The sequence below is a fragment of the Asterias amurensis genome, chromosome 1 (assembly GCF_032118995.1).
Source record: "Asterias amurensis chromosome 1, ASM3211899v1".
Classification (NCBI taxonomy): Eukaryota; Metazoa; Echinodermata; class Asteroidea; order Forcipulatida; family Asteriidae; genus Asterias; species Asterias amurensis.
In genome coordinates, this window is record NC_092648.1 from 36056421 (window position 1) to 36067866 (window position 11446).

Sequence of the window (11446 nt, forward strand, 5' to 3'; positions counted from 1 at the left end):
CTTATTCCCTACATGTTTGTGTTTAAATTAATCATCACAGTTTTCCAGTAGTCCATATATTTATGGATTATTGAGATTTAGGCAAGTTTTAAAAATGTGTATAGTTCTAAGCAAAACATTTGTCCCAATATGTTTTCAACTGAGAAGTATATGTTTTTTCATCTTTTGCAGAATATGAGTTGACTGTCATGTGTAAGACAACATCAGGGAGTGTCTCGTATCCAACCATTATATATGAACCACCAGGTAAGAGACTCTGTGGTAATTCCAAATCAGTGTAGAGTCTTAAGAGTAACTATAAATATGAATAGTAAACTTGCGGGTACAACTATGAGTAAATTCTCTTTTGAAGGAGTGGTGGCTCTGAAAAGAGCCGGTTTGGTCTCAACGTTTCGAACAGTATACTCTGCTCGTCTGTAAAGTCTGTCCATACAATTAATTACATTTTATTAGGGAGCGTCTCAAAAGTCGGAACGGTAGGAACGTTCTTTTTGGATCGCAAGAGTATCCCCGCCGTTTTTGTCCGTTCCACAGGACCTGTCTTTTGGAACGCTCCGCGTATACTTTGTCATGATGTTGCGATCCTGCGGGCATATGCTCGCGATCCATTGGATCGCGGGCATATGCCCGCAGGAACGTTCTTTTGCGCTAGGAACGTGCCCGACTTTTGAGGCGCTCCCTTACTGAGCACACAGAGTGGAATGAATTGAATTGAAAAATCAAACACATTTTTTTTAGAGCATCATTTATCCCATTACGAGACAGAACTTTCCTTGTGAATTTTTATGAAAATATTTGTTTTTATGACAAAAGATTGCAACTACAGACCTGTTTATGAAAATATCTTTGTATTTGTGAGCCTCATGAGCATCACTTGTGATGGATACTGGCACGTTACAAGTAATATTCTTCTCATTATTAAAGAGGTGAAGGTTGCAATAATGACTTGAATTTTGCTTCTTAGAATTGAGTAACTTTTATTTTTGTTTGAAGATTTATTACCTTCGCTTGGAAAGTGGATGTGAATGAAAATTGAAAATCTAAATGTTTTACTTTTGACAAACAATTTGCTCTGCATTCTGGAAGTGTCGTGGCCGAGCGGTTAAGAGCACCGAATTCAAACTCTGGTGTTTCTGATCAGCAGCGTGTGGGTTCAAATTCCCAGCCGTGACACTTGTGTCCTTAAGCAAGACACTTAGCCATTGCTAATATGATATATATATTTTCCCTTCATCTTCTGAAGTCGATGGAGGCGCAACCCCCATACCTCAGGTAGCCTGGTACTCCTCTGTCTGGTTCATAGCCATCATGGTCCTCATTGGAGTTGTCATTCTCTTCATACTCATCGCTATCTTCCTGAGTCGTATGGGAACACGCAAACCCTACGAGCGAGAGCGCAGACCTCTGCCGCCCAGACAGCAACGCGGTAACTTCACTTTCAACACATGCGGGAAGTACTCTGAGACTGAGAGCATACTGGTGAGTCAAAAGATGAATTAACCAATCAGAAAGTGTATTTCAAAATGTATTGACCAATCATATTTTATGTATTAGACACATTTGGTGACCGGAGTCACGGGACTCATAGTGGGTATGCTTGTCCATGTACATTGCACATTGCATGCTTGGTTTGTTTAAAGGGTCTATGTACTTTTTGTAGAACGAAAAACACAATGTCTACAGATTTACACTAAACTTACACAGTTTGAAGATAATGATAGTATAAAGCTTCCCTGAAAATATTAGTTGCTGAGGAGCTGAAAATTATTTTCATGACATAAGTAAAACAATGTCTCTTCCTACAGGACCCCATACCCCAAGCCATCAGTCGTTCAGGCAGCATGCATAGCCTCGGAAACGCCTACCTCAATCCCAGTTTCCTGAACGCCTCCCAGGCACCGGGGGCCTACAGTAGGGGTACCACTCCCGAGAAGATGAAGCAGTTTGAAGACTCCGGCTGGGATGCACGGGTCTTGATCCCGAACAAGCTCGACAGTGGCATGGTTAGTATGGCTGATGTAAGTATGGGAAATACTGGCAGAACAGGGCCAGAGGTTCACAAACAATTCGCATTGTTCTCTTCTGTGCTGGTGATCTCTCTGCATTTAGGTATTCTCTACTTGGTACTGTGAGTTCTTTTAGAAAAAGAATCTTTAGTCATTGGATACACTTCTAGTCCCAATTTCATGGTTCTGCTTACCGCCGAATTCTGCCTTTGCGAATCCCATTCTTTGTTTAGATGGCAAGCACCAAATTTCTGCGCAAGCTATGTATAAGCAAAGAAAGCCTGCTTATATAGAATACTCATGCACACAAGCAAAACTTTCCCTGCTAACAAGTGAAATACCCGTGACGTAAGCGCGGAATTCCCTGATTCTTTGTTTATGATAAGCAGAGCCATGAAATTGGGCCCTGGTCTGTATTTCAAACTTCCTTATATTTTACGCCTTTCTATACCTCTGTTGTAGTATTAGAGCTGATTTCAGACTGCTAGTCTCTGGGTTATGGGAATCTTGGTTCTTGTTTCTCTGCTGGCATAATGTTAAATTGTTTTTGTTGTTGTTGTTGTTGTTGTTGTTGTTGTTATTGTTGGTGGTGGTGTTGCTGTCGCTGTTTTGTTTGTCTGGGAGAGGGGTTCCTGAAGTTTTGTTAATGTTTGAAAGCTTTACTTTGTGTAATCTTAATTCTACTTCTCAAAAGTTGCTAGAGTGATTTGCATGTTAAGACATAATTGGTCCTATCCTAGATTGTTCTTTGCAATCCTATAATGTTATTGTTGTGGTTTTCTAAGCTCCCATAAGCTATTTTGAGGTGATAGGAGTGTACTGTTTGGTTGGGGTGTAAACACACAAATTTACCTAAACCTTATCGTGTTGAAGCATTGTGTCCGCCATATCTCAAAAAAGGTTTATTGAAACTGGGGTCGATTTCACAAAGAGTAATGACTAGTCCTAACTAAGGACTAGTTAGGACTAGTCCTAGGAGATATATAAAACCTGTGGCTAGTCCTAAGTTAGGATGAGTAACTCGTCCTAACTCGAGATAGGACTAGAAATCCACCCCTGGTGTCTCCTGAAAGAGAGTACATTTATTCAAACAATTCATTGTTTTCAAAATCCAACTTCTCAATAGACCCGCTGATTTTCCTCCTTCTGTCTTTGGGTATGTTCAGACAGCGTGCTAACTTAGACCCGAACCGGTCTAACTTTTACGAGCAGCGGGGGGTGGTCGTAAAATAAAAACCCATTGCGTTCAGACAGCACAGAGTTAAACCCGATCCGGTTTATCTTCGGTTTTAAGAGGTCAAAGTAGACGCGACCCGTTGCTCTAACATCCGGTTTTGTTCATCAGATTCACGCACCGAGTATGCCGAGATACTGAGTGTCCCATGCCCTGGATGATCAGACAGGGCATAATTATTGGATACAAATGGCTCAATCGAACGCGGTAACAGTTTTACCGTTAGGAGGATATGGGCACTTAAAACAAACATGAACACGACTCGAAATTATTTTTTTAAACAAACAAAATATTGATACAAACCGCCGAGAAAACTCACCAAAATATTGTCCATATTCCATGAAACAGAACACGTTTCATTTTTGTGTTTTGTTTTATACCACTGTTTCCGATTTAATAAATACTTTTAGTTTGTACTTCAATCGATTGGAAGTTGCGATCTCTCAAAAGCTGGTGCCGCGATTTTTATTCTGATTCGTTCATAAACACAACTACACACGTGCAAGTTACGTAAATACATGTACTTTGCAGTATTTTCCCAACTTCCCAACAACGTGGTGATATTGCTGGCGTAGGGAATTTCCCCTACACACAGCCTCGCGCCCACTGCAGTTCATTCTCCAAGATTGAAAGTAATAGAAAGGCACATCCACGGGATCGGTGATGGATAACTATGGGATATCAGAGAGTGATCACTATGGGATGGCAGCGCTGTACATGTGAGAAGCATTACAAAAATGCTTCTTCGCTGCGCTCGTAGTATACGCATGAAAAGCAGTTTCAATTTATTGTAGGACACTCAACAAAAAAAGCTTGGAAAATATAATTTTGTTTCAGAATTTAATAAATCATGGGCGTGGGCCTGTGTTAAACTGCATACACCGATCGAGAGGGTTTCGCCAACTCGGTAAGCGGCAAGAAAGTAATATAAATACTCGGTGCTTTTCAGCATAAGAGGCAACAGAAACCGTATACAAATACTCCGGGTCCCGGGCGTGTGCATTGAACCACACAATGGGTCGTCCGTTGTGAGTTAAAACCGGATGTCATTCTGTCCACACGCAGTGTTAAAAGATAAACCCGAACCGGTTTAGACTTAGACCGCCTCGCTGGACGGTTTAAGTTTTGGGGTTTAAACCCGATCCGGTCTAACTTTATTTGCGTTCACACGCACAAAAGTTGAACCCGAACCGGTCTAAGTGGACTTAGACCAACTTTAGTACGGCGTGTGAACGACCTCTTTATTAACAGTTCCATAAGCATTGTACATGTACAAAATGTAGTGTGGCTGGCCATTTTTTATTATTTTTTTTATCCAAAGTTGCATTTCTTGTTTACACAACATTTTCATGTTCCATTTCATGTGAATTAAATGCACTGGAATTTATCTATTGGTAATTACTAAAAAATTACTAGCATATAACCTTACATGGTAACGAGCAATGGAGAGCTGTTGATAGTATAAAACATTGTGAGAAACGGCTCCCTATGAAGTAATATAGTTTTTCATTTTATGCATATGTTGGGATACACCAAGTGAGGAGACTGGTCTTTGACATTTACCAAAGGGGTCCAGGGTCTTTGAACATGAGAATTGAAGATTTCTTAATGAGTTTCCATTTGTGTCTTAATTGATTACAGGGATATGATGAAGATACTATGACGCATATCAGCCAACCGTACAGCTACACTAAGGAGCAGACAATGTTTACCGACACTCACCTATAAATACTGCCGAGAAGAGAGCATGGTGTCTTATAGACACTCCTGTACATAAATATACTTTTTTTTATTTGGGAATTTCCCTAAACTGTAAGTTTGTATAGTAAATTGAAATTTGTGAGGTTTTTTTTTCCAGTTGACATATTTGAGTCTGTTTTATGCAACAATTGTGTGTTGTAGCTGTCATAAAACTTGAAATAAACACAACAAACATTCTGAGGACTCTGATGCACCGAGTATTGACTGTATTGAATAACCCTTTTCTGTGTTAAGTCAAACCGTTTGCGCGCAGCATTTCCGGCATCCACGGCACAAGCCCGCACACAAACACGCACACACTCACAGACGCCATCTTGTAGGGCAAATATTTGAACGGTGACGTCATATTCAATAAGGTCTATTGACCGTATTGACCTATTTCAAGCTGTCAAATTGACACAAGGAATTGACTCCCAAATGGAGGAAATGGTAGACACCCATTGGCAAGTCTGTTACCATGGTTACCAACCTTGTGTTCCAAAAGTTTCTCGTTGAACTTTCAGCCGTGTTATTTTTATAATTAAGTTTTGGTTTTTCCTTTTTTTGTGTTTAAAAGTTCAGTATGACTTTGGTGTGGAGGCAAGTTTTACTTTAAAATTTTTAAATAAAGTGCTGAAACATTTCTGCAATATTAAAAACTATTGTAACACAATAAGCAGAATCCACCGTTAAAATCATTCCTGAAAGCTGAAACAAAATATACAGAAGAATTTGACATTCCTCCATGAAATATAACAACTAAGTGAACTTTTAATATTTTCTTGTGAAACAGTTACTTCAAGTAGTCCAGTACTTAAAATAACTTGATTCGTGCATTTAGTTTTTGATATAGCAAAGTACTAAACATTTAGAGTCAGGTTTAAATGTAGGTCTATTGAAGCCTTGTGCCGTGTCTTTTATTGATAATACACAAAATTATAAAATATTTGTACCGTGTAACTTTACGCAATATTTTTTATACCGTAGGTTTGAAGTGACCTTAAGCTTCTACTAATCATGTGTGATGTTTCAATTTGTAAAAAAGTTCATGTTTTTGTTGTAGATCTCAACTATCGGAGATTTAATCTTGTTACTGTAGCGACATTTTGCAAGGGCTACCCATCAGAAATGTGCCTGATTTTTGAAAGGCAGAGTATTTGCAGAAATAATGCTAAAAACGAATTTAATACTTGATACTTTATGCAGGATAATTTAGTGCCTTTATTTTTGAGCAATGGTGATTGATATAGAATTATGATTTGATAAACAGGTTTAATGTGTAGGGTTTCATGCATTCATCACGTATTATATAAACCTTTATCATGGGGCGGCAATCTTGTTCATCTCTCCAATCCAAACAACTGTAACCAAACCTGGGGCCGATTTCACAAAGCAATAAAATTCATCACAAGACAAATTTTCAGTATCACCGTAGTGATTTGTATTGTGACATCACACTTTACTTAGCAACTACAATTGATTTGAAGTTATGATCAAATTGAGATCTTTGTGAAATCGGCCCCAAAAGCTGGAAGAAAGAAATAGTCTGGTTGCATTTTGGTATGTAAACATTCATGATTGTTATTGGATGCAGGAACTTGACCAAGATTGTGGCAGCATGATAGAGGTCTATAGACTGTGTATTCATACTTTTTGCTTTAATGCATGAGGGAAACAATATTAAGCTTTTTTACAGTTTCCAATCTTTGATTTTCTCAGTGGGACAAAGTTTTTTTTTTTAAGGGTGACTAAAATTGGCGGCCTGCTAATATGAGGGTGAACAAAGAATTGTACTTAACCACAAAATGGCATCTTGTACTTTGTAAAAGTTTGTACTCAAATCTAATGTATTTTTAAACTATGCTTAAAGGTTATAATTTTAAACTGAAACAAGAGGCTGAAGACTATACCTGTTACTATACCTTGTGTTTCTGAAATAGTTTGCTGTTTTTTTGTTTGTTAAAAAAAGGATAAATTGACTGGGATAGGTACATGTAAGAGGGTTTGACTTGATAGAAAGTTCAACAGCAGTAACATCACTTCTTAATTGTAAGAATTAAGCCCGGCTCAATTTCCTGGAAATATAAATGTGAAGCGCAATTGAATTCAAAACTCTGTATTCGCTTCAAATGTTTTGCAAGAGTTGAACACTACTCTTGATAATTGTCTGTTGTTTGTTGCGTAATGAAAAACTAATATAACGCTCACTGAGCGATAAACTTCAAACGCAAACTTAAACTACTATTTGTTTCTCATCAAATACGACAATTCAGATATGTGATCTTCACGATTTTGTTTTCTTACCAATTCTGTAACGTTCTTATAACAGCTTGTTAAAATGGAGTACAGAAATCTCCACCATTAATTGTAGAATTATCCCATCGGACTCACTCTGTGGATTAGTTTTGGGTATTTGGTCTCATACAAATCATGAATGGTTTGCTGACTGTAGAAATGGAAACTCACCAAACATTCCACCTGGGGCCAAAATCATAGCGCTGCTTAACAGTAAGCAATTTTTCACACTTATTATAGCAGGAAAAAGCGTTCACATGTTAGCAAGAATTGTAGCATGCCTTTTCTAGTGCTCACGGCTCGTAGCTCTATGAAATGAAAATAGCACAGTAACGGTCATTTGAAACTGAGCACACATTCCAAAATCTCATTTCCATTCGTTTAAAATATGTTTCAATATTGTTATCAACCAAATATTATTTAAAAACAATATTTATTTAATTTGTCAAACTCCGTCCTATAACTCAAGTGGAATATAAGATGTACTTCAAAATATTTTATGAACTCTCCAGGTAATCAATTAAAACAGACCCATCAGAAGTATAATTACTATATCATTTTTCTTCTCATATTCATGTTAAATGTGGTTTTCCCTGATATACCTGTAGTTGGATTTTACTCAGACAATAATAATTGTAATAATAATTTAAGATTTATTTAATGATTTTCTATGGGCCAACCTTAAAAAGTAGAATCATACAATCAAAATAAATATAAAATGAGATAAGATAATGTGTGCCTTTGTGATGGGATAAGTGAAAGCAATAAAGAACATTCATATTGGGTTGAATGCGAATGATTATCTTGGTAAGCGTGTCGCTAATATTGTTCTCAAACCAGTCCTGTATTATTATAATGTTGTTTGACACCCATGTGTTCTGATAACCCGCATCTATGTTAACCCCTCATTCATGATTCACAAATATTGTTAGTATCAAGATTAGTATTAAGAATGTTGGGGTTTAGGGTTGTGCGGTTTTAAAAAAAAATCTTGGTGACAAGCAATGGAGAGCTGTTGATGGTATAAAACAATGTGAGAAACGGCTCCCTCTGAAGTAACGTAGTTTTTGAGAAATACCACTGCCAAAAAAACACAAGATAAGCAATGTTTGGTCTCTTAAGGGTTAAAGGCAGTGGACACTATTGGTAATTACTCAAAATAATTATCATCATAAAACCTTTCTTGATTACGAGTAATGGGGAGAGGTTGATAGTATAACACACTGTGAGAAATAGCTCCCTCTGAAGTGACGTAGTTTTCGAGAAAGAAGTAATTTTCCACGAATTTTATTTTGAGACCTCAGATTTAGAATTTGAGGTCTCGATATCAAGCATCTGAAAGCACACAACTTCGTGTGACCATGGTGTGACAAGGGTGTTTTTGTTCTTTCATTATATTATCTCGCAAGTTCAATGACCGATTGAGCTCAAATTTTCACAGGTTTGTTATTTTATGCATATGTTGAGATACACCAAGTGAGAAGGCTGGTCTTTGACAATTACCAAGGGTTGGGATTTGGGGTTAGTTTTAGGGGATAGGGTTAGTTTTAGGGTTGGGGGTATTTTGGTTGGGGTTAGGGTTAGGGTTGGTACTAGGGTTGGGGTGGGGTTAGTTACAGGGTTAGGGTTGGAGTCGGGATTAGGGTTGGGGTTAGGAGGGAAATAGTTTTAGGGTTAGGGTTAGTTTTCGGGTTAGAGTTAGGTTTAAGGAAAAGGAAGGTTTGGGTCAGATTAGGGTTGGGGTGAATCTTGGTGTAACGGTTATTATGGGTCAGGTTTGGGGTTAGGGTTTCGGATTAAGGAAATATTATATTAGACTTGTCTGTAGTTCATCCGTCCAAACTATTCAATATTCCTCTATGTACTTTTTGTAGGCCAAAAACACAATGTCCACAGATTTACATCAAACTTACACAGTTTGATGATAATAATGGTAGAAGCTTCCCTGAAAGTATTACTTGCTGAGGTGATGTAATTTTTGAGAAATGAGTAAAACAATGTCATGAAAATAATTTTCGTCTCAGTGATCATGAGACAAAAATTATTTTAGCATGTAAAAACGTAGTGTTTGATGTAAATCTGTGGACATTGTGTTTTGTGTTACAAAAAGTACCCAAATCCTTTAACGGACTATTTAAAACAAGTCATTCACACAGGCTAATTGTGTATACTTTAGTACTGTGAATGTTATTATAGATTATTCAAAACCACAGTTGATGGTACTGAATAGCCAGACAGTAGGAGGGGTTAAATCAACGAAGAAGTAAACATTCAATACATAAACAGACGTAATAAAAAACATCAACGCAGAAACATGTTAAGCTCTTACATATTTGAACCTTTATTTCTACATTCATGTTAACTGTTTGCCATATACACATATTGTTTGATCAAGTTACCATACCGAAGTTCACCAACCAATCAGGTGTGGTTCAATTAAAATAAGAAACCAGGGCCAAATTTCATGGATCTTCGATGCAGAAAGCCTTAAAATACTGCACTTTCGTTCAACATTCTCTGCTTACTGAGTAAGCTTCGCAATCCTAAAATATATCCTTGCAGCAAAGAACGCTCATTTACATGATTACATGCAAGCAAAACATACTTGCTCAGTTACATGTGGAATATGCTAACGTTAAAGGCAGTAGACACTATTGTTAATTTCTCAAAATAATTATTAGCATAAAGCGTTACTTGGTATCGAGTAATGGGGAGAGGTTGATAGTATAAAACATTGTGAAGTAATTTTCCACGAATTTGATTTCGAGACCTCAGATTTGGAATTTGAGGTCTCGAAATCAAGCATTGAAAGTGCACAACTTCGAGTGACAAGTGTGTTTTTTCTTTCATAGTTATCTCGCAACTCCGACGACCGATTGAGCTCAAATTTTCACAGGTTTGTTATTTTATGCATATGTTGAGATACACCAAGCCAGAAGACTAGTCTTTGACAATTACCAATCGTGTCCAGTATCTTTAAGCACAGAAAAAGTGCCTTTTTTTCGTTAAGAGTAAGTAGAATCATGAAATTGTAACCATCAGCTTTACATGGGACTCTATATTTGCAATACCTGCCGTTATATCGCTAGACCCCCAAAGTCTCCAATTCACACACCAGTTTTATAATATTCTATTCCTTTTGCCATCTTGTCTACTGTTGAAAATATAATAAGAATACATACTTGTCTGTGTTTTATTATTTACATTTAGACATTATAAACATTATGTGCAAGCAGATTTCATATTGCACTAAGTAAAACAAAATATATATTGTTAAATTCATCAACAGATTATTTTAAACTAAATATATCTTATTTACACTGCAAACTTTATTAATACGTAGTTCATACTATTTGGTATTAAGCACCGTATGTACTCTCTTTTCTGCATCCTTCAAAACATATCCACAAGCTTATACTTGGGTGGGACTCGAACCAAAGACCTGTGACAATCAAGAGCAAATGTCTCACCAACTGGACATCTTCTAGGTAAGATATCTGCTCTATAACGCTAAAGGTCTTGAGTTCCAATCCCACCCAAGGTATAGACCCGTTTTTCTTCATCACATAACCCCGGGAAAGTTTCGTGTATACAGTGCTTTTTACACATTGGTGTCATACCGAATAGTATTCTTTATCCTGATGCAGATTTAACATTCATTACATACTTCATCTTCAGCATTTTCCATTTAACATACACACTGTGCTATGGTTTGAAACACTGTGTATCTTCAAGACTTTTCACAACACTAGCTTTTAAGATACAGTGAGTTTGGCATCCAATAAAGATCTCCGTCAGTTCTACAGTGAAGTTAACTTCAAAAATAGTTCCCCACTTTGCGATAACCTCTTTGCATACTTGATGTTTATCAACTGGGCCCTATTTCATAGAGCTGCTTAAGCACAAAAAGTAACTAAGCATAACAAAACTATGCTAACCAGAATAAGGTTACCGGCTAACCTACCATGTCACATGTACAATTTGTGACTGCTATCCTGCTCAGTTCTGTTTAGCAGACAATTGTTAAGCAATATTTTCTGCTTAAGCAGCTCTATGAAACTGGAATGCCACAGACAGAGGCCATGATACAAGGCTACACAAACTCAACAGTAATCCCCAAAGCACTCCTGTATTGGGCATATGTACTACTCAATTCGTAAATATCTGAAAT

At 37.3% G+C, this 11446-nt stretch overlaps 1 protein-coding gene across 3 annotated transcripts in view; it reads left to right on the plus strand.

Moving 5' to 3' along the window:
* Positions 1 to 8060, plus strand: part of LOC139938442 (usherin-like) — a 64776-nt gene extending 56716 nt beyond the window's left edge. For 2 of the 3 annotated variants that reach the window (XM_071933977.1, XM_071933994.1), the window contains 4 exons: positions 172 to 246; positions 1244 to 1479; positions 1806 to 2018; positions 4882 to 8060. In XM_071933977.1, coding sequence (XP_071790078.1) covers positions 172 to 246; positions 1244 to 1479; positions 1806 to 2018; positions 4882 to 4968 — 611 coding nt within the window. In that variant the 3' untranslated portion in view covers positions 4969 to 8060. The remainder of the gene's footprint in view (positions 1 to 171; positions 247 to 1243; positions 1480 to 1805; positions 2019 to 4881) is intronic. The other variant, XM_071933985.1, reaches the window with a different exon arrangement.
* The last annotated feature ends 3386 nt before the right edge of the window (positions 8061 to 11446 follow it).